The sequence below is a fragment of the Microtus ochrogaster genome, linkage group LG5, assembly GCF_000317375.1.
Source record: "Microtus ochrogaster isolate Prairie Vole_2 linkage group LG5, MicOch1.0, whole genome shotgun sequence".
Lineage (NCBI taxonomy): Eukaryota > Metazoa > Chordata > Mammalia > Rodentia > Cricetidae > Microtus > Microtus ochrogaster.
The window spans coordinates 38,421,056-38,445,735 of NC_022031.1; the positions used below are offsets into that span (position 1 = coordinate 38,421,056).

A 24,680-nucleotide genomic window follows, 5' to 3' on the forward strand; every position below is an offset into this window, starting at 1 on the left:
AAATAAATAAATAAATAAATAAATAAATTAAACCTAAAAGAAAAAAGTTTGTCCTATTCCATCTCCTTCCTGGATTAGTAATTTTGACAAGCCATTTACTAAGATTAAAACAAATAAAGCCACCAATATAAGTGTTTGAGTAGTGTTTCCTGTTTGAGTATTTTCCTAGAAGTTTCCTAAGAAGACCAATTTAGTCTCATAGCAGATTTGGTATTTTTGCTGGAACTTTATTTAATTCATTTTATTAACTTCTTAAGTACACAATATTTATGATTAAATAAATTAAGGTACAATATGGCAGTGAAGAATCTCCCAAGCACACCTGTGGTCTTTCTCCAGCCCATCTCCTTCCTGTCTCCTAGTTTTCTTCCCACTGTTACATTCTATATGCTCTTCTGTAGACTATTGTCACATATTATGAGTATAAAGGAAAATCATACCTTTGTACTCCTCCCCATTCCCCAATTTAAATTTCAATAATTAAAAAAAAAATTATTTTCAACTTAAACTGTGGGGAAATAATACAATGAATACTTGTTGCTTAGATTTATTAGTTGTGTTAACATGTAGCCACATTTATTTGATTTCATGATCACTAAAATGTTTTTCCATCTACAGTGCTGTTTTTCCTGACATCTGCAATAAGTTGCAGACATTTTGTTACATCACTAGAAAGTACTTCAACACATACCTTCTAAAAAGAGGACTTATCTTACATAACCTCAGTGCTCTGATAATACTAAGAAATTTTATATACAGTGACATTATCTAATACACAAATAATTTCTCCAGTTCTCTCAGTGTTCTTTGTGCGTATTTCTCCTTTTTTCAAATTTTATTGTATTTTGTTTTGAATCAGGATCTCATGATGAAACTCAGTTTTGTAGTTTTTCTTCTTAAAAATAGTATTTTTCCTTTTAAAAATGGTTTATTTATTTTTATTTTATGCACATTTGTCTTTTGCTTGCATAAATATCTGTGAAAGTGTTACATCCTCAGGAACTGGAGTTACAGACAATGATGATCTGCCATGTGGGTGCTGGGATTTGAACTGAGGTCCTCTAGAAGAGCAGCCAGTGCTCTTAACCACTGAGCTGTCTCTCCAACCCCTATTTTTCTTTTTGATGTATAACTCTAGTCAAAAATCATGAAGCATTATGCTTGGTTTCCCTGTTTCCTTAGTTTCCTTTAATTTGGCAATATTTCTTTGTGTTTTTTTCCCTGCTGTGTAAGATACATTTTTTTGAGGAATCAAGGTCTTAATTTGGTCTTATTTGATTGCTTCTTGATGTTTAGAATCAGTTTAAACATTTTTGGCAGAAATACTAGATAGGGTGCTATTTTCTTCTTAGTTCACTAGGAAATAATGTACTTTATCTTATTGTTAGGGACACTTTATTTAATATATTGGTAAAGAAATCTAGTATATGCTGTATTGATCCCCATACTCTTTCTCATTTATAGCGAATCAATATCTGGGATTACATCTTTAGTGCATTTTCCCAACAAATTTTACCAATAATTTTTAACATCTATTGATTCTTGCTTGAATCATTTATTTTATTGGTGAAAGATTAGTTATTTTTTAAAAAATCATCCCAATTTAGCTGATAATTTTGACTTTTAAAATTCACCAGATCATAGGAATGACCTCACCCTACCCACATTTCACCAATTGTACACTGGTGAGTTTTTATCTAGAGCTTTAAAAGGTCATCTCCTGCTAGAAGTATTGTCAATGAAGTTTTTTTTTATATACCAACTATAGCATTAGTTTTCAATCTTCTGAATCGAAAATGAAATAATATTAAGAATCATATAGAAGTTGGTAACCATTCCTTAATGGTTTATTGAATGAATGCTTGCACTTTTTGCTTGTTTGTTTGGTTCTGGCAGTGCCAAGAATTGAAATTTCTGCCTTGTGTGTGCTAGGGGAAGGATAGTCCTTTATTTTTATGTCCTCAGTGCTATATAGCCTTTAGATTTCACAGACAAAAAATTGCAATGCTTCAAATAATTTGCTTCTTTGGTCTTATACTCCTCATAGCTGAAAGTTATTTTTGGGATGTGTGTATTTTTTTCTTCTTAAAAGATACACTTTTGGCTATAATTCTGTGTATACAGCCCCAAATATAACATTCAGCAAGTTAACATTTAGATTTCCTTTTATGCTCAAACTCATCAACAAATGTAGGTTTCTTGGAATCTTTTAATACTTTTTCTTGTGTATACTTAAGAGTTCAAATTTGGGCATTGTATATTCAGTGTGGATATTAATATAACATATAAATTTTGTATGTTTCTCAGAAAATAAAAGAAACTGAGCAAATAGCAGTGATAAATGGTAACAAGTGAACTTAAAAGTTGTTCTTAAAGCTGTTGTTTTTCTTATGTAGAAAAGCTCTGTATTGCACAAGATTCATTGATACATGTGGATTTTCTTTTCATGTTTTTTCAGTTTGATTTTTAAAATTGTATTGGCAGTTTTAGTATTCTAAACTCAATGAACAGGTATTCAGTCTTATTACTTATTCCTTCCTTTTCTCTGTTTCTCCTTTTTCAATTCTCTCATTCTTCCAATTTTACCTTCTTACATCAGACAAGACTGGCAGGCTAAGAATGACAAAATTAGGATTATTTCAGCTTTTTCTAATGTTAATTATGAAGAGCAAGAAAATAAATATGAGATGAATGAAAAAACATCACAAGACTTTCTAGAAAACAGTGATATAAATTTGAAGGAAGTAGGGGTAAAAGAATCAAGAGCCTTTTCAAAAGCTGATGAGAACCATCGCCAACAAAAACAGCCAGAGGACAGTTTGAGAAAGATATCTCCCAAGAGCAAGCACACAGACTCCTCTGCTGCTTTTGATTTTGACTGTAAGTGTGAAGCACCTACATTTTCCAGATATCCTCAGAAATATCACACAATAGATAGAAGGAGAAAAAAATTCTTATACAAACATTCTGAAGATAATGAAAGATGGCATTATAATATCAAGATTAATCCCAAATGTACATATCCTGATACTGATAATTCCAGCTGTTGTCACATTGAAAAGAAGAAACTGAACTATCCAGTTTTGTTCCCTTACAAAAATGGATTTGTGAAAAGCAGCACCTGGAACATGAACTCGGAAAGCCGTGATTGTGGTCTTCCCTATTGCTTAAGGAACCATGGAAACTCTTCTGGCTCTAACTACTCTGTTACTGATTTTACTCCATTAGATATTCATGAAGATTCTACCAGCAGTACTTCTGAAGAACTTCTAGAATCCCCCATTTCTGATGAGCAGGAAACCATGTCGCCAACATGGCTTCCATCCAATGTCCATCATATGGGAGACTTTTCTGAAGACTGTTGTGTGGCACATTCAGCATTGCCATTACAAAGGATGAACTGTGATACAAATGCAGTGGGAAATTTGTCCAGATGCTCCATGGAAGATATGGCCCCTTCCTCTATCGAGGGATTCAAAGGGAACTATGTTGACACAATGGATGAGCTTCAGTGTTTGGTAGAAACAGTGTCAGAATATTTAGCAGAGAAGGAAGAAGAGATTAATAAATTTGGTTCCCTTTCAAAAACTAAAAAACCACACAAACACAGCACTACTGTTGATAATGCAGGACAGAAAACACCTGAGGATCAAGCATCACCTTTAACTGTTACCCAGAATGCCAAGGCCAAAGCCGTATCTTTCCCTGAGTTGAATGGAGTAAAATGTGCTGTGGGTTCTTTATTCAGTTCACTAACAGAAAAGGTAGGTTCAGGCACAAAACATCTTACAACCTCTGTGGAAAAACTGGTTCATTTAGTTCCCGAGAGAACAGAAACTCTTAATCAAACAGAGACAGTTAATTTGGGAACTAGCTCCAATGCCAACACAGTATTAGAGAAGAATCTTTCTGAGCAGTCTTTATTATCCTCTCAAACAACTGATAAGGATGCTGACAGCCATAGCAGAACCTCTGAGAGTGAGCACCTGGGTGATGAGACTAAAGGTGTAAGCTTTCAGGACAGCACAGAAACTATGAGAAAGGACTCAGCTTCACAGAGTCAGAGTTCAATTATGAAGTCTGTTTTCAGCATGCTGAATCCATTAAAGATATTTTCTGAGAAAGAGGAAGACCATAACAAAAATGAAGACCGTAACAAAGCACTGAAGAGGGAAAACTTTGTTGGGTGTGGTTCAGAGTCAGATCAAAGGAAGGGCATTTTTGACAAACAGAGTAGAAGTCTTGTTGCTGTAAGTAGAAGTAAAATAGGAACTGTAGATCTCCAAATGCAAGTAAGGGAAGATTTGCAGTCTTTACAAGAGGCCAATGAACCATCAAACATAGCTAGTAGTACAAGTAAGAAAGGTGATTTTGAAAATATATTGGAAGGAAAACCTTCTATAGATCTTTCTCTGTTACAAGAACAACCAAAACTAAGTGCCAAAGATACTAGGGGGCATCATGATGTAGCTGGTAGTACCCCTGCAAATCAAGAGCCTTCTGCAAAGCCATTAGAGGAAAACAAAGTTAACAGTGATGATGATCTCCTTGAGCCACTCAGAAAATCATTTAGTCAGTTTCTGTTTACTTCTCCTGAGACCCATAAAAAGGAAACTTTGTCAGAATCTGTAAAAATTCTTAAGCTGGAGGAAGATGAACAGGAAAAGGGTGCTAAGAAAGATGGACATTCATTTTCATTTAGCAGAAAACTACGTATTCCATTTTTCACTGTCCTTAGCCATTCTGAAAAGCATCAGGATATAAAAGAGAAAGGAAGCATTTTTCCTTTGTTTAAATTTCCTCTCACTGACAGTCATAACACTGCTAATAACCAGAGTCTTCAGAGCTCAGTAGCAAGTACTGATAAAGAGAGCCTACAAAATAGCCACATGGATACCAGACATAGTTCAGTAAAATCTAGTCCATTTCCAGATAGTCATAATGATCTAGAGAGATTAGATAGTACTGAGGAATTAAATAAGAATGACCAAATAAATTGTCCTGAAAATGTTGAACTTAATTCATTAAAATCTAGTTCATTTTCAAATATTCATAATGACCCAGAGAAATTTAACAGCATAGAGGAATTTAATAAAAGTGACCAGATACATTGTTCTGAAGATGAAAAACATAATACAGTTTGGTCTAACTCACCTTCTAATATTAGTGATTTTGGGAAATTTGGGAGTTTAGAGGAATTGAACCCAAGCAGCCACACAGCAGTGGAGCACTATGAAAGAGCTGACCCTGAAGTTGTACCTAAAGAACACGTAACATTAGAGCTCCCAGAAGAACTTGAGACTCTTAAACAAGTGGCATTTCCCTCGATACCAGAGTCTTCACGGGAGCGTATTTCTGCCATCTCAAAATCCACATTGGTTGATGACATTAATGAAGACAAAGTCAAAGATAAAACTTCTAAAAAAGAAATCCAAAGAGGCTTCCTTTCTGGCCTTTTAAACATGTTTACTTCTCTAGAAAACATGACTAGTCAACAGGAATCCAATCTGAAAAATGATTGTTCCTATCACAAGATTAACATTTCAAGCCCATTACTCTCTGGACTATTTGGTTTGATATCAAACAGCAGTGTGAATGATTATAATCCAAATGAGGCAAAGCTCATATCTTTAGATGACACAAAAAATTTGGATGGAAGTAAACATTTATCCACAGATGAAGTCCCTGTTGATTCATGTGTGACTTCTGAGAAGCAGAGGAGCAAGGTTGAAAACAATGAAACGTCTAGCTTCATAAAAAGGTCTTTATCATTATTAAAAGAAACCATTCCATCATCTGATGGTTGGGTTGATAATCATCTTTGCCCTCCTACATGGAAAAACCAGGAGAGTGAAAAGCGTTGCCCTTCTTCTGAGAACATTCTCCATTGCAATGAACAGGGTCTCTTAGAGAAATCTTTGGCTAAAAGGCCAACAGCAAACCATATTCTTGAAGCAAAACTTCCTGAAAGGTCAAACAAGTTAAGTTCACCAGTACTTAATCCTAACATTTTAAGTAAGTCAAACTGTTATCAGGGTTTTGATGAGGACTGTTTTCAGTGGTATCCTGATATAAAAGATTTCTCTAAAAACTCCAGAAGACTTCAACCAGTTTATCATTTGTTGAATCCAAACACATTTCCATCAGCAGATGCTTTCTTGTGGCCTGACTCAGAAAACCCAGTAATAAATTTGTGCCAGAAAGATCAAAATGCAAATATCTTTGAGTGGGGCACAAATCCAAACAGTGTCATTTCATGTGACTTACCATATGAATCATCAGACCAGTTAGCATTTAATGAAGGTTACTTATTAAGAGGTGATATGTGGGCAACCAACTCATTATATGGAAACTTTGGTTATCTTCCAGTTAATGAGACCAAGAATTCACTAGAAGAATTGCCCATTGATTTAAGTTACTCTTCAGATTATGAGAAAATTATGTATTCCCTACTGGAGCAAGAATCAACAAGAATGGATGAAAACTTTCTTTTTTCAAGTTTTGGTTATGAGTACAAGGAGTGGTTATCATGTCTTGAACATGGAATTTGGTGTCCCTCAGAGGATGGGAATTGTGGATATTATATGTTTCATGATGGTCAGTATATATACTCTCTTCTCACTGATTCTACTGGGCAGTATGTATATTTATTTATACCTGATTATTATTATCATGAATATTTCAATTATAATTTACAGACAGATGATCTCCCAAGTATTATGCTAGATGAAAACATTATTTCTACCCATAGTCTTAAAGTTCTTGACAAAGAAGATGATTTAATATGGTATGTTGAAGAAGAATCATTTGAAGATCCTCTTGATTTATCTGTAACTTTGCCAAGAAGTGAGAGGTCATTGTATGTAAATTTAGAAACCTTTTCTCAAGTACTTGAGTCAAGTTTTGATCAAAGTGATAAACCACTAGATTTTTCAGGCTATAATTCTCAAAAATTTAAAAGAGATTTCAGATCTTTCGCAGGGACATCCGATGGTTTGGAAGATTTTGAGTATATTTTGGATCTCAGAAACAAACCTGGAACTATGAGCAATCATGTCATAAATAGAGCTCAAATTATAGAGAGAGATATGAACTGGCCTTTAGCTAAAAACTCGTCAGCTCACCTTTCCAGGCCTCATTCACTTCAGCCATCTTCTGAAGAAACGTCCTCTTTAATTCATCCAGAAAGTGTGACTAAAATTTCACAAAAAGAAGATACATCATTAGCGAACAAATTGACACCTGTATTTTCTGTTTTGGGTGCCTTAATTAGAAGTACTTTGAATTTTGACAAGACTGAATCTGTAGAAGCTTTGGTCATGCAGAAAGTAGATCAGCAATCAGAATTAGCTGAGCCCGTATGTGCTGATCTCCAGTCACTAATCTTGAGTAAGCAGTTTCCATGTAACTCCACAAAGGAAGAAGAAAGTTATCCTGAGGATTTGGAGAGGCTAACAATATCCAGTATTCAGCAACCAGAGTTTACTGACAACATAAGGCAAAATGGTCAGATACCATATACCAAAGTTAAACCAGGACCAGGTGAACAATCTAAATAGACCTGTTAGTCGCGAAGAATTAGAAGCTGTCATCAAAAACCTCCCTACCAAAAAAAGCCCAGGACCAGATGGTTTCAATGCGGAATTCTACCAGAACTTCCAAGAAGAGCTTATACCTATACTCCTTAATGTATTTCACAATATAGAAACAGAAGAGTCATTGCCAAATTCCTTTTATGAAGCTACAGTCACTCTGATACCAAAACCACACAAAGATTCAACCAAGAAAGAGAATTACAGGCCAATCTCACTCATGAACATCGACGCAAAAATCCTCAACAAAATACTGGCAAACCGTATCCAAGAACACATTAGAAAAATTATCCATTATGATCAAGTAGGCTTCATCCCAGAGATGCAGGGCTGGTTCAACATACGAAAATCTATCAATGTAATCCATCATATAAATAAACTGAAAGAAAAAAATCATATGATCATTTCATTAGATGCTGAAAAAGCTTTTGACAAAATTCAACATCCCTTTATGATAAAAGTCTTGGAGAGATTAGGGATACAAGGGTCATACCTAAATATAATAAAAGCTATTTACAGCAAGCCGACAGCTAACATCAAACTAAACGGAGAGAAACTCAAAGCCATCCCACTAAAATCAGGAACACGGCAAGGCTGTCCACTCTCGCCATACCTCTTCAATATAGTGCTTGAAGTTTTAGCAATAGCAATAAGACAACATAAAGGAATCAAGGGGATTCAAATTGGGAAGGAAGAGGTTAAACTTTCATTATTTGCAGATGATATGATAGTGTACGTAAGCGACCCCAAAAACTCCACCAAAGAACTCCTAAAGCTGATCAACACCTTTAGTAATGTGGCAGGATACAAGATCAACTCCAAAAAATCAGTCGCCCTCCTATACACAAAGGATATGGAAGCAGAGAGGGAAATCAGAGAAGCATCACCTTTCACGATAGCCACAAATAGCATAAAATATCTTGGGGTAACTCTAACCAAGGAAGTGAAAGATCTATTTGACAAGAACTTTAAGGCATTGAAGAAAGAAATTGAAGAGGATACCAGAAAGTGGAAAGATCTCCCTTGCTCTTGGATTGGGAGGATCAACATAGTAAAAATGGCAATTCTACCAAAGGCAATTTATAGACTCAATGCAATCCCCATCAAGGTCCCATCAAAATTCTTCATAGATCTTGAGAGGACAATAATCAACTTTATATGGAAAAACAAAAAACCCAGGATAGCCAAAACAGTCTTATATAATAAAGGAACTTCTGGAGGCATTACCATCCCTGACTTCAAACTCTACTACAGAGCCACAGTATTGAAAACAGCTTGGTATTGGTATAAAAACAGAGAAGTCGACCAATGGAATCGCATAGAAGACCCAGACTTTAACCCACAAACCTATGAACACCTCATTTTTGATAAAGGAGCTAAAAGTATACAATGGAAGAAAGAAAGCATCTTCAACAAATGGTGCTGGCACAACTGGATGTCAACCTGTAGAAGAATGAAAATTGACCCATATCTATCACCATGCACAAAACTCAAGTCCAAATGGATCAAAGTCCTCAATATCAGTCCGAGCACACTGAACTTGATAGAAGAGAAATTGGGAGGTGCCCTACAACAGATGGGCACAGGCGATCGCTTCCTAGGTATAACCCCAGCAGCACAGACATTAAGGGCAACATTGAATAAATGGGACCTACTGAAACTGAGAAGCTTCTGTAAAGCAAAGGACACTGTCACTAAGACAAAAAGGCAACCCACTGACTGGGAGAAGATCTTCACCAACCCCGCAACAGACAAAGGTCTGATCTCCAAAATATATGGAGAATGAAAGTTTATTAAAATCTAGTTTTCAAGTAAGTCAAACAACTTTTAAAGCTAAAACAGATGTAGATGATGTTAAAATTATTACAGCAAAGTCTATTTCAAATCTGCTTACACCACAACTTAGTAGAGATGAATATAAAAATAGTGAACTTCTGCAGGACCCACCTTCCAAAGAGTCTGAGAGAACTTTGCTTAAGAGTGCATTGAGACTCTTTGGTTGGGAAGAAGAGCCTTCAGTAAGTCCAGTGACAAATGAGACACAGGCTCTTGGAATTATGGACCTTTTTAAAACCCAAGTGAATAAGGAAGAATCATCAAACTTGGAAAAGAATGATGATAAAGGTGAAAAGATTTCATCTCAGGAAAATAAAGAATTTTCTGGCGTTTCAAATTTTTTTGGTACCCTTGGGGATTTCTTTAAAACCAATGTGTCTCCCAAACAGGTAACTGAAAATAGGTCTGTTTCTTCAGTGACTGATGAGCATGAAGACCGGTCAAGTCCTAACCCTGTGCATCTAGTGGATCAGGATACTGGAAATTTTCCTCCTATATCAGTTTCCTCAAAAAAGAAGATGAGAATTAGAAGTCTGAAGAAACAAACCACTGTTGATGACAGTAGGCTAAGTGAGTCATCAACCAGGGAGATGCAGAGTAATGATCTGAATGAAAAAGAGGTAACTTTCAGAGACCATCAGGCACAGCAGTCAGCAAGTTCACCTGTTTTAACAGGTAGTCCCAAAGAGTCTCCCAGAGGCTATTCAAAAGGAACTTATGCCATATCTGTAGGAATAGAAGTTCCAAGGAATAATAAAAAGTCTTTTGATGCTCTGAGCAGAAGAAATACAAATGAACAGGATCATTTTCCTAACAAAGAATGGAAATTTTCAGCTGCTACATCTCCATCCCAACAAGAGCTTCCAACCAGAAAGAATATATTTTCTTTCTTCACTGGATCTGAAAAATCTGAAAACAAAGCTCCGGCAGCTCTCCCAGGGGCCAAATCTCAAGCAGAAGGGCTATTCACACTTCCTTCCTTTTTCTCCACCACTAACTTAAGCATCAAGAAGGACACCTCTCGAAACAGTTCTGCTTTCAGTTTGTTTAACTTGTCTTTTTTGGATGAGAAGCAGCAGACCTCTGAGGAGAAGCAAAGCCTTCCAGCTGTTGCTCCAGTGACTGCCCAGCCCTGTAAGAAGCCATTTGTTTCTGTAGATGGTACAGACACAATGAGGGAAGGTTCTAATAGTCATAAAGAAAGCATAGTCCAAAAAGCAGTTCATGAAGAGCAAGTGGCTCCTTGTTTGTCCGTTAACAGCACCACTAAGCTTACTACCTCCCTTGCAGACGAGCTTATAGAGAAAACCCAGGGAAAAGTGAGTTCTAGTAAGGAAGGAGCTGAAGGAGCAACTGTTTCTGATTTGGTGAATCAGTTGCCAGACAACATTATTCCTCTTTTCCCAGAATTTCAGGAACAAGCCCTAGGGGTAGCTCCTCATGAAGAAGAGACTTCCCACCAGGAAACCTTCCTCAAGGACTCAGAGGCTAAGCCTTTTCCTCCTGGTAATGGTTTGATTGACAAACTCAATGATTTAGATGTTTGTACTGAACACCAAAATGAAAGATTTACCACTGACCCATTGAACTTGCCGCTGGAGAATGCCTCTGGTAGTCTTTCAACACAGACCCTGGATTCACCTTATGCTTCTCCAGAGCCAGGGCATGCAGGGCTCTTCTGTAACCAAGATGCAGATAAATTAGAAGACAGATCAGTATTAGGTTCCAAAGTAGAAATGCTTTCAGGGCTTGTAACCAAAGTAAAATCTTTTTCTGGCTGTCTAATTGAACAGCCTAAGACTCTTTCTGGGCTTTTTTCTACTCCTAAATCTCCAAAGAAAAATTCCTTTTTTTCTTTTTCCTCTGATGCATCATCTCAGTCCCCCAAAAGTGAGTTGTTTGGAATTTTCAGAAGTCCCAAACCAGAGACACATAAACAAGAACCATCTGTATCTACTTCATGCCTTCAAAGTGGTTGTTCCAGAGACCCTGTAGGATCAGTATCTCCAGAAAACTTGCATAGGCAAGCTGCCTCTGCAGGACTCAATTCAGAATCTGCTCTCAGTGGCTGTAGCATGACTATGATTGGTGCAAAGACAGAATCAGATACCTTGATGGATAACTCCAAACTAACACCTGAGATGGAGAAAAATAATATTCCTGAAAATATTTCAGAATCCCTGGGTTTTGAAGCACTTGCTACATCTTCCGTCTCAGAGGATGATATGGGGCAAAGAATATCTTTGAGTGATGAAGGAGACATGGGGATGTTGCAGGGCACAGACACAGAGGCATCATTGGAAGCAGAACATATTCCTCCTCCAACACAGCTACAACCAGAGCCTGCCTGGGTTGCTGAAGAGATTCCCCCTTTAAGCCAACCACTTCTTGAACCAGAGCCAGAGCCCGAGATCCAGATGATTGACACAAACCAAGAGTTTTTGGGGCTTGCAAGCTCTTCTCTAGAAACCAATACTTCACTGCTTGATGAGGCAGGAGTCATTGGGAATACTACACTGGAAATACAAAGGGATCTCTCTTGTTCTTTGCAAGAGGAACCCGTGCTTTGTACTGAAGAACATTCTGGTATACTTCATGTGCAAAAAGATCCTGCAGCCCCTCAGGAAACAGAGCAGGCAAGACCTCGTTTTGAGATCCCAAATGTGGCCAGTTGGCCAAAGTTTCACTTCCCATCCACTCCTTCTGACCATGGGAAGACACTGAGTTCTATTTTTAACCCCTCTTGCTCATCTGGTAACACGGCGGTAGAGACTGGCTTAATGTCAAGCTTTAAGAAGTTGTCCACTTTGTTTGAAGGAGCTAGTGAGGGGAGAGGAGGTGTTCTGGGAAGTGATCCAAAACTAGTGTTAGGAAATAAACTCAATATTTCATTTCCATGGTCAAAAGAAAATAAAGGAGCCTCTGAGCAAATGCCTAGAGAGTCTTCTCCTCCAGTTTTGGTTGTTAGCAGGGATCAGGATCTTATCATTAGCAAGACAAACAAAGTTTCAGAGTCTTCTCAAATACCTAGTGCTAATCCTGAGCCAGTTGACATCTATACTCAGTCCTCTGGAGCCACTGGACAGTTGCAGGACAAACCAAGGAACTATACTCATGGGCTCTCAAGATCTGGGGAAGTGGAAAAGCAGCTGGAAATTCCAGCATCTGGAGAACATTGGGGTACAAACAACGATCTGTCTGGATCTGCCTGCCCTTCTGAGAAATACAAGGAAGAGCACTGCAGTATCTCTGGGCTACTTCAGCCGGAAAAGCAAGAAGAGGAGATATCTGCTAACACTGGCTCTGCTTTGAATGTGGGGCAGCTTGTCATTCTGGAGGATGTCAAGGAACCAGTGACCAACAAAAGGCCTGTTCTCAAACCAGGCATCATAAATGGTTTTAAGGAATTGACCATTTATGATGCAGATGACTAGTGGTAGATTATCATAGCTTACTTTTGGTCCACCCTGTGTCATTCCTAGCACCTAAGCTTCATGTTAATTAGCAGCTAAGTGACAAAATCTAATGTATGGGGTTTTCCTTCTCTCACTTTTCTAGTGCCAAATAGGATTCATTGAGTGGACAGGGAGCATCTAGCATAAAGAATATTTGCATGGTTTATTTTGTCTTTTATCAAATGGAATGGAGAAAGGAGAAAGGAAGGGACAGCGAGCATTTAAGTATCTATTAATTATAATTGTATAACAAGATAGGATGCTTTCTTGGGACTTAGACTCTTATATTACAGTAGAGGGTAATAGCTGTGGTTTGCTTTGGTTTTCTAAGTCTTCTAAGATGTCTCCCCAGTGGCTGTGAAAGTACAAAGTAAAATACAAACTGCAAAGGATGACTTAGGAACATATGTATTCCATATCCTATTCCACATGGATTTGTAAAACTTCTTCTAAGGTCTCTGATATAGACTATCACAGTGCTCTGGACTGAACAACTGTAACAAATGATAACCCTGGGTTGTCATGATACTTTACTCACAGCTGTAGTTCTTTTGCTGCTGTTCTTTCATCTGGAGCACTGAACAAGGTACATCTGAAGAGGTTGCTACGGTTGCCTCTGAGCATAAGCACTCCAAGTATAGTTTAGGAATGCTACTTTACCCTCTGGCCCAAACATACCCAAAGCATTAGATCTACTTAGAACAGTGGAGAGAGAGACAGACAGACAGAGAGAACATACTGATCTACTTAGAACCCTGACCTGATACATGTTCTGATAATATGTACTGAAAAGTCAGAAATCAGCCTGAAAATAGCAGGTAATTGAGAGTACCCATTAGGAAAATCTCTTTGGGAAACATCAATGCTTTCTTTTTAATCTGACCAGAGGTAATTATAAGAGTTGAAGTTAAAGACTTGGCCTTGGGAAATATAAAATAAAATCAATTCTTTTTGCATAAAAGCTTTCCAGCAGGATACCTACTAGTAAGAAAACAAGAACTCTTGACTTAGGATTGAGATGTCCAAATAGACTGGCCTTGTCTCACTCATTTCCAAGTCCATCTGTCTTCATTAAGATTGACTGACATCTTTCCCTTGGAAGATGAGCTTCAGGGTTCCAGGGGGTGTCTTGAAATGTTCTTCTCACTAGTTTGCCTTTCTTGCCACCATCATAGTTACTCTCAGCTACAACTGCTAACTCTTACAGCATGGAACACTTCTTTCTGTGCATGGGAATTTAGGTGATGGAGAGAGGACTGAACTGGCCCCCCTTCATAGATAGATAACTTTCATATAGTCCTGATTTAGAGGAGTTAGGCATAGTTCACTTTATGTATAACTGAGCCTCTAGACCTGAGACTCAGCTATAGATGGATAGATTTATCTTAGGGATATTTACCATGCCACTGAGGGTATCACTATTGCATTTGTGTTGGTGAGGCCTGTAGAATTCCCTGCAAAAATTTCTTAATTCTGGTCTTCATCACCTAGTTGCTTCCATACTCCGTCCTGCAGGGTGAAAGAACATGCCTTTCTGCTTTGCTAAGGCGCAGGCACATGCGTTGTAATTGTGGACGAAGCAGTAAGGACTTTTTAATTAAGTAATAGAAGGGGGGTGGAGCTCATTTACTGTACTTTACTATGTAGAATTTGGAAAACTTTAATCACAGCCACTGGAAAAGTTTTTTAGAAGACTGAGTAGCATTTTATAAATAAACAACAGGTCATTTTACTATTTCTTCATTTTACTGACAGGTAGCAATTCGGTAAAATATTCTTTGAAGTCAGAGCTGAAGTCATAGTTTAAGTGGTGTCAGAGAGCTTAACATGTTGTCTTTTTTCCTTTTGTGGCTGTTCTGAATGTCTAGAACAATTTTTCTAGATTGAAATGTTTGCCCTCACTTCCTAGCAACCTCCTATTTGTGTTTATTTCTGCTCCATGCAATTATTAGTTCCCTAGTGTATCTGTATTTGTGGTCTGGTCCTTGGTTTGCATTTATTTACTAATCTGTTTTCTTTTCATTCTTACAGCCCTGCCAGCAGTAGTAGGTATGGCTCCTCCTGTAATGTGAGTCAAGGAAGTTCTCTACTGAGTGAACTAGACCAGTATCATGAACAAGATGATGATCGGCGGGAGAGGGACTCCATTCATTCTAGCCATAGCTATGGCAGCCTTTCCAAAGATGGTCAGGCTGTTTTGGGAGAACAAGAAAAAACCTTGGAGGTGACATGTGAATCAGAGAAGGGGAAAACAGGTGAATCCAAGGAGGTGAGAGAAGATGCCACAACCCACCCTCTTCCAGATCTGGTGCTACATAAGGACCATGCCCTAGGACCCCAGGAGAGGTAGGTGATGGCTAGCTCACATGATCCCTGTTATATCTCTTATTGAATACAAACACTTTCACTTGTTTCTTGCATCTAGGTAGGGTGACAACCATGGTTAAGTTGGGTTTCCTTTGAGTTTTGGTATAATCCCCAAAATATTTGAGGGACTTGTGTTACTGAGGTGCAAGTGCACTAGGACTTCTTGAGTGTGTAACCTTGATCCTACAGATGCATTCTTTGAGTCTGAAAGTGGACCTGAGCCCCACAGATCATTTAGTTACCATTGCTTAAGGTTCCTTGGCTGTATCCAACTCTATTCATATTTTAATTTTATTTGTGAACATTGATATTTCTGTTTTACCCTGTCTTAGGAAAAGAATTAAGGGAGAACTGACAGATTTAATACATCTGCTTGTAATTAAAAAGTTATTGTACATGGTTTAGCAGTGTGTTTGGCATTTTGTATCCATAAGAAGAAAATTTTATAATGTATCTTTTGGCCAAGTGCAGTGTACACCTATAATTCAGTATTCTGGAAGCTAAAGCAAAGGATCAGGAGCTTATGACCAACCTGAGCTACACAGCAAGACCTTTTATCTAAATACAGTGTCAATAATAACTAAAAGTAGTCCTTTTAAGAGTTATATAATAAAGTGTAGTATAGAGTTTGAGTTTTCTTTTTATACCCTGAACTAACCTGTTTAGAGTAGCTGAAAGGTTTGGGCATATTAGGTCTCTCAGTTTTAGTATTGTTGCTATTTTGGGGGAAATAATTATTACGAGAAACTGTTGTATTCATTTTAGGCACTTTTTGGTTATCTGGCCTTTACACAGAAGATGCTAATAGCAGTGCCCAGACACTGTTAGTTTCCCAAGGATAAAATCTTGCCCCTGCACCAAGTTGAAAACTCCTAGGGTAGAATGTTAAGAGGATGGCTTAGATTTTCAGACATCTAGATCTCATCACAGAGCTAAGAGACCAGGAAAGTTAATGCCAGGTGGCTGGATGAATCATGGATCTTCCTGAAGATTGTTATAAAGCTGCTTTCTCTCTTCCCCTATTTTTATTTTGCTTGTTTTTCTTTCTTTTTATAAGATAAGGTCTTATGTTATAGCCCACACTGGTTACAGTCTCATAACTTAACCTCCTGCCTCTACCTCCTGATTGCTGAGATTATAGGCATATACTATAATGATTAGATCCATTTTCAGGTTTTAGTCATCTGTTGTGCTTCAGATAATAATGAAGAGGCCTAGGAGACTTAAGTCTGGACCAGGCCTCCTTCTGGGGTCGATGGCCCACCCAAAGGTTGGGTTTTTTGGACCTTGAACCTGACATTACTATTGTCAGGGCTGAGCTCTTAGAAGAGGTGAAGTACTTCACATGAATACTCGTTCATCTCTCTTGTTGTCTCCTCTTAGGTCTTAGCTATCTGATCTCTACACTTGGAGTTGACTCAGGGCCCTTGCCTTTGCTTCTTGTTCCATCGCCTCTCAGCATCTATGAACTATTTCATGAACAAAGGAGAAGGAAGGGGGATGAAAAGAGTTGCCATTTTAGAGAGAAATTGTTTTCAAAATAGGTATTCAGAACTATGCTGCTGTTTTAGTTTTTTGAGACAGGGTTTCTCTGTAGCTTTGGAGCCTGTCCTGGAACTCGCTCTGTAGACCAGGCTGGCCTTGAACTCATATAGATCTGCCTGCCTCTGCCTCCTGAGTGCTGGGATTAAAGGCATGTGCCACCATCACCCGTCTTAGAACTATGCTGTTTTATGGCCTGAATCACTAGTCACATCTAGGCTTGACCACAAAAATACTTTTTTTCTAGATATTTGGCAGTCTTGCCTTGAATATTGTCACCTTGTTGTCTCTGCTATTTACAAGAAATATTCCTTTCTTTGTTACAAGTCTTCCCGAGGAGAATGCATCTTCACCATTTACCCAAGCCAGAGCACACTGGATCCGAGCAGTTACCAAGGTTCGACTCCAGCTGCAGGAGGTAGGAAATTTGTTCCAATAATGGTTGGGACAGTTTTTTTCCTTTGAGAAATTTGGGAGACATATGGTGCTGGAGAATCTGTCAGTGATTAGTCATCTTCTTACAGTGTGCTTCTGGAATGCATGGCAATTAAGCTAGAGCCTTAAGAGATGGGAGGTGGCCTTGGCCTTTTCTAGGCTGCCTAATGAGAATCAAATAGGGATAAGAGGTGGGAGCTTGGAGGTAGGGCTAAATGCCTATTTTTTCTACTATCAACTCTTTTGTTTGATATTACATTAAGGAACAAGGCCTCTTCAGTAATTTGTTGTATTCTTCATTGGCCAGTTCAAGTACTACTGGTTGGAAATAGGGTACAGACATTTTTATGGAAAAATTTGGCCCTAATATAAGGCCTAAAACATGGACACTTTAAGATCTGCAATGAGGGGCCTGGAGACATGGCTTAGTGGGTACGGGTACTTTCTGTGTAAGCATGAAGATCTGGATTTGGTTCTTGGCAACCATGTAAAAATCTGGGCATGGCTGCATGCATCTGGAACTCCAACACTGTGAAGGAAGGTGATAACAGCAGGATCATGGGGGCGCCCTGGTCCCCATCCTATTTCCAGATCCTGTCAGAGACCCTGTCTTAGAATAGGGCAGAGATTGATAGTGCAGGACACCTAACTTCTTTTGCCTTCCATGCACCTTTACATATTTGACCACACACAAAAATACACATTGGAGTTGGGAGGGAGCAGGGGACATGGAAAGAGGGGAGAAAAGGCGATGGAGGAAGAAAACAAGAGTAGATGATCTAGTTAGGTTCTATTACTGTTATAAATACCATGACCACAAGCTACTTGGTGGGGAAAGAGTTTATTTTACCTTACAGTTTACTTCATGAAATAAAGACAGACCAGGAACCTAAGGTAGGAACTGAAGCAGAAGCCATGGAGAAACACTGCTTACTGCCTTGCTCTCCATGCCTTGCTCAGCTACTTTTCTTAAGCAACACAGGACCAATTGCCCAGGGGCACAACACTCCTAGTGAGCTGGTCTTCCCATGGCAATTGTTAATTGAGAAAATACCCTACAGGTAAAGTGATGGAGGTATTTTCTCAATCAAGATCCCTCCTCCCAGATAGCTCTGTTTTCATCACATTGACATAAAATTCACCAGGACAAAAGAATTTTTTTTTCACTTTTAGCATTAAAAGTTTCCTCTTCTCAAAACATGTTCTTATCTGGGCATCAGAAGATAGGCAGTCTACAAGCAGAAGTGTAGTTTTTAAATGACAGTAGCAGTCACTAGTGTAAAACTTGGCAGATTTTAAAATCAGGGATGCTCACATGTGTGCACATATCCTTTAAAGACTAATTTGAAACGTAAGGGAAGTTGTGAGACAGCCATGTAGCTTTGTATCCCTTTATCAAGTGCTGCAGCTATCACCATTTCACATTTGCTTCATTGTTTTCCCTCTATTATGACCAATCTTTCTCTCAATTTGAGAGAAAGTTTGTATCCTCCCCTGAAAATAAGGCCACTCTCCAGAATAACCACACTTGCACTATCCAAAGAAAACTTGCACCATCAAGAAAACATAAGCATCAGGACCCCATCAAATTTTCCAGCTGTCCCCCACAAGCTCTCTCTTTCCTTTCTGATCCAGAATCTAATGGCCGCTACACACATTCACATGCATGTGCCCATCACACATGGTTTTGTGGGTTGTTTGTAAGGCAGGGTCTCTCTATGTAGCCTAGGCTAGCTTGGAGTTTACCATGTATTCTTGGTTTGTCTCAAACTTCCAATCTTCATGCCTAAACCTCTGGAAAATACTGGGTTTGTATAATGTGCTGTTATTCTCAGCTTGAAAAAATATAACATTTAAATTTTTAAAAATTTTAATTTAATGATTTTGGTTCTTTGAATCAAGGTCTTGTTACACAGGCCAGGTTGGCCACAAATTTATGGTCTTCCTGCATCAGCTTTCTGTGTGTTGGGATTATAAGTGTGTACTACCATGCCTGTCTTAAAAATGTTTTTTATCATTAATAAATATTCTTAGATGTCAGCTATTAATTTGTTATGCTTTTCACATTTTCAATTTACATGATGTGATATGTTAATCTAATTTTACGTATATATAATTTTAGGTGAATAATGTGTCAGGGTAATAAAACACTGGTAATCTGTTGAACTGGACTGACTGTTGTGAGGAAAACAAATTAAACCGACATTTAATAGAATCAGTGTCATAACGCTAAGTTTTTATTTTGAATGTTTTTAAAGTAAAAGTCCTGAAATTCTTACTATGAAGTAAAATCACCTTCACTGTGTGAAAAGAAATCTCAGAATGAGAATAAGAAGAATGCATTGATATGAGTTCAACATTAAGGAGATAATTGTTGAAAAAATAAAACAAAACAAAATCAAATTAAAAGCCATTCAAAAAGTAAAGCTTGTAATTGTCTGGAGAAGGACCATGATTTATCCTGAATTAAGAGCAATAACTATTTAACTGAATGATGATTCTTAACGTAGAGACAGCTGGTCATTGATTAGTAGTGGCCAAAGGGGGAAAGATAAGCTGGAGCTTAAAATGCGTTCCATTGATGCTTACAATGAGCTTTGTTGACAGAGTGGATGAGATTATAAGACAGAATGAACACAGCACCAAGAATTTTTTCTCCTGAATTATCAAAGTTCAACCTGTGTTGCCCCTTTACCTTCTGCTGAAGACACTGATTTTTATTAGTTTAGCATGATAGTCTCTTTATGTAAGCATAAAATCAAATATGAATATACATTCTACTTTCTGTTTTATTTAAAAGGTTATGGTATAGACCTAAAGATCACAGTGTGAACCTGGGAGAGTGAGGGCCTGAAAATGAGGGAAACTAAAGTCTGATGCAAAAGCCAACTTTATTCAGAACATCAGACAATTTATACTCTGAAGGTTAAGAAGAATCACATGAGTAAAGTTCTCATGAGTTCAAGCTGTTTACAATCACAAGGATTAGCTGCATGTGGCAAAAACATATTTTTCTATAGAGACATATAAACAAATAACAAAATCCAGTTGTAATAAATAATCTAAAGTGAACTCACTCCCATCTGATATATCTGAAGGGGCTTGAAAGCACATTCCAAGAACAGTTTCATGTGTTTGAAGAAACTGAGGTCATAAGACTCTTGTTTTCTTGGCGATTTCTCATAGACACTCAGAATTCACCTTGCTTGACTAACTCCATTCTTGGACTGTGTTCCACCAGTATAATATACAGAGGGTCACTTGAAGACACTCTTATTCATCAGCGCTGAGAACTTTTCCGGTGTGTGACTCCACTGCAGTTATCAGTGCTCTGTTGCTGTCCTTTTGAGCAACAAACCATGCGAGAAATGAGAATCCTTTTATGTTGATCATTTCGTGTGTGTGTGTGTGTGTGTGTGTGTGCGTGTGCGTGCGTGCAATTTTAGGATATATTGCCACATTGTTACTTATTCTTCAATAATTTACATGAACAACAGAGGTCTGCTTTAAGTTTTCTTTTATAATGTGGTCTGATGGAGCAGCCAGCATTGGGAACATTGCCACTTAAATTGCAAAGGGAAAGTAAAGATGAGAATTAAATGGGAGCGTAGCAAATGACTCTGCAGGTCTGCTTCCACACAGAGATTAGACATGCCACTCTTGTTCACATTTGCCATGCTAGAAGCACTTCACCAATCATCCCTAACTCAGTGAGCAGTCTGAGGACATTTGCTAAAGGTTTTACAGACCACCCCAAAGGGCCTGTGCCTTCCATAGGGCACACAGCAACTTAGTCCCCTACCAGTAATGCCAGGAGGTGTTTTTCTTTTCTAACCCACAAATAGAGTAATTTGTAAAGTTTTGGGGTTTTGGTATTCTTTTAGGTGGTACTATCTTAGTAGTTTAAATGTATGTTTCTTGCCAATAAAGTTGAGCATTTTTCTTAAATAGAAAGGCTAATTATAAACTATTTTGTGTGACTAACTTATTCTTTCCTCATCTTTATTGAGTATTTTGTTTGTTTTATTATTACTCCTCTGAGCTTTTTGTGTTTTAGGGAAATTAAGTCTTTGTTACATGAGTTGCCAGTCTTTTCTCAGTATATCATTGTGAGGAAATGTAAAGAAATTTAAAGAACCATGTTTTTGTAATCCTGACAATAAAGAGAACATTATCTCTTTGCATTGTAAATTGTCCAGGAAATCCACGACTTTAGAAAGGAATATCAGGAAAGAAAAAAAAATGTACATACTTCATGCTCTACTTCGTCTCCATGACACAATAAATTCCTTCTGGTCTAGCTCTACACAGTTCAAAGTGTGAGTCATGGGCTAACACAACTGTTGTTTTTAGTCTTGGATGAAGTAGGTACTAAAATTGGAAGTGTGCCTTCAGAGGCAATTTGAATTGCCATGACATCAGTCACATCAAGGCCCAGTCTCATTGAACAGGATATGAACCAAAAGTATCAGACGATGATATTGGAGATGAAAAACCAGGTCCTTAACAAAAAGTAATTTGGAATACATTAGTTGATACTCGTAAAACATGGAATAATTTATTTTCCCCAAATCCTTAGAGACTTGGTACTTGCTGTTTCTTGTGCCTGGAATTTTTTCTTAATTTGGCTTGCTAGATTATCATCTATGTCTTTTAAGACCCAGACAGATGTGAAGTGTTTGGAGAAAGTTTCCCGACTGTGAAAACCTACTTAGAATTGACACTCATTATGAGATAATGGGGTTATTATTTGCTGATCTTTCTTTCTTTCTTTCTTTCTTTCTTTCTTTCTTTCTTTCTTTCTTTCTTTCTTTCTTTCTTCCTTCCTTTCTTTCTTTCTTTCAAACAAGTATGTAAGTTCCTGGAATGTCAGGGATATACTTTTTGTGTGTGATATTGCCTGGTATAGAATAAGGCAAAGAATGTCATTTCAAATGACAATCATTTCTAGTTATTTAGCCAGCTGAAAATGCCCATCATTTTCCTAAATGACTCCATGTATAAATTGTTTTTCTGTTGTGATAAAAATACTGTAACCAAAGACAATTTAAGGAAGAGTTTATTTGGGCTGTGGTTTGGTTTCCAAAGCAGTAGATAGATGCTGAGGAAGGCATTGTAGCAGGAGCCTGAAGCCGAAAGTCATATCAACCACGCACAGGAAACAGAGAGAGGGTACTGAAAGTGGGGCAAGTGATGTACTTCCTCCAGCAAGGCTCCCCTCCTAAAAGTTCTGTAACTTCCCCCAAACACACCCTCAACTGGGGAGTTAGTCTTTAAATATGAGCCTGTGGGGGACAAATCTCATTCAAACCACTGAAATGTGCTTCCTTATCTTCTAGGTCGTCCTGTTTCCCAAGGTCAGCCACTAAAGTTAATAACAGCAAAATATTAACCATATCATATCAGTTGTTCTCTCCTTTGTGTTTCTTTTGTAAACACAAGTTTACTGACTTATTATAGTATTATATTATATATAAGATTACAGTATGAGTAGTTTTTATTTTCTCAGTTTTTGTAAACTTTATTCTGGGTTAGCAAATGTTTTTGAAAAGCTTAATTAGTAGATTAATAATACCCCACAATATGACTATTCCTTAATAGTTGTTTGTACATTGTCATGAATAAGGTTTTAGTAAATGTTGTCATAGAAATATAGTTTCATTTCTGTATATTTCTTTAACTTACCTTAAAATATTACAGTAAGTGGCCATCTAAGGACAATTTTTTTGGAATTAATAAATTCCTAAATTTATTTTAGAAAATACTTTACAGTTTGTGCTTTGAGTGTCTAAATGTGCGGGACCAACTTTGAGTGTTAACATTTTTGTCAGTTTGACCAAAGATTAGTAACTGACTTTTAAAATTTACATTTTTTCTGTTGTTTGTGACTTGAGTATTCCCATAAGCTTAGAGTCATTTATACTGAGTTGTTATTACATTAAACAGATTTTAGTGCACTACCCAGAAAGTCAGCTACACTTATGCTATTCCTATAAAACTATCAGAGACTTAAGGGATTGATTATTCAGGGCCATACTTGTGTCCTCTGAATACCTGCTCGTCTGAACTTAATAACTGCTTGATGACATTGCTGGTGCTGACAAGGCAGTAATGTTGGTAGTGTGGGTGGGAATGGGCATGAATCTGTACCTTATTTGGTTTAGTTACAGAAGAATCTGAGGGAGGAGGTGAGACTTTTAGCTCTAGAAACAGAGACTGTGGTGGCAGCAGGTGGGTGGGTGTTCCAGGTGGAAGGGACAGTAAAGGAGAAGGCATGGAGGCAGGCCATAAGGAAGGCTTGACAGGAGCTCTTAGGCTGTTGAAAGCTGAGAAAGGCAAACCTTGGTAATAAGACACTTAGGTGAACAAAGGGATCAGAAGGCCCACATTTGAATGGAGCTGTCACAGGAGACACAAGGTTGTCCAAGGTCAGCCTATGAGCTGAATCGGCAATTTCTCAGGGCAGTCCCTAAAACAAAAACCAAATTGATTGTCTACTGCAAAGTTCTGGTTCCACTTGTAACTTCCTCCAAGCAAAGAAGCTTCCTTCTTGTCTCATAATTGAAGCTCTAAAAAGGTGGTCCTTTAGGGAGACGATGATAAGCCTCAGAGAGAAGTGGGCCTTTGGGGACCTTCCTCTTAGACTAAGCATCACTAGGAAAACATTTTGTAACCTGATACTCCAGGGTTTCATTTGATCATGACTGCCTATCTTTTTTTTTTTTAATTCTTTTTTTTTTATTGAGAAAAGGAAAAAAAAACAAGTTTCCACCTCCTCCCAGCCTCCCATTTCCCTTCCCCTCCTCCCACCCTTCCCCCCCTCCTCCCACCCTTCTCCCCCTCCCCCCACTCCTCCCCCTCCCTCTCCAGTCCAATGGGCAGTCAGGGTTCCCTGCCCTGTGGTAAGTCCTAGGTCCTCCCCCCTCCGTCCATATTTAGGAAGGTGAACATCCAAACTGGCTAGGCTCCCACAAAGCCAGCACATTACGTAGGATCAAAACCCCGTGCCATTGTCCTTAGCTTCTCATCAGTCCTCATTGTTCGCCATGTTCAGAGAGACCAGTTATATCCCATGCTTTTTCCGTCACAGTCCAGCTGGCCTTGGTGAGCTCCCAATAGATCAGCTCCACTGTCTCAATGGGTGGGTGCACCCCTCGTGGTCCCGACTTCTTTGCTCATGTTCTCCCTCCTTCTGCTCCTCATTGGGACCTTGAGAGCTCAGTCCAGTGCTCCAGTGTGGGTCTCTGTCTCTAACGCCATCCATCACCAGATGAAGGTTCTATGATGATATGCAAGATATGACTGCCCATCTTAACTTACATTATCTCAATCTTTGCCCTTTGATCAAGATCACTAGTTTCCTTTCCCTTTCGGATCACTGAAAGATCACAAGCCTTAATGGTTGAGAACACTGACTGATCTTCCAGAAGACCTGAATTGGATTCCTAGCACT

At 38.2% G+C, this 24,680-nt stretch overlaps 1 protein-coding gene across 1 annotated transcript in view; it reads left to right on the top strand.

Moving 5' to 3' along the window:
- The window catches only part of Unc13b (unc-13 homolog B), a 215,761-nt gene that overhangs the window by 120,734 nt on the left and 70,347 nt on the right, over nucleotides 1–24,680 (top strand). Inside the window, exons 10-11 of the mRNA XM_013351859.2 lie at nucleotides 14,915–15,229; nucleotides 17,120–17,210. Of these exons, the coding sequence (XP_013207313.1) occupies nucleotides 14,915–15,229; nucleotides 17,120–17,210 (406 nt within the window). The remainder of the gene's footprint in view (nucleotides 1–14,914; nucleotides 15,230–17,119; nucleotides 17,211–24,680) is intronic.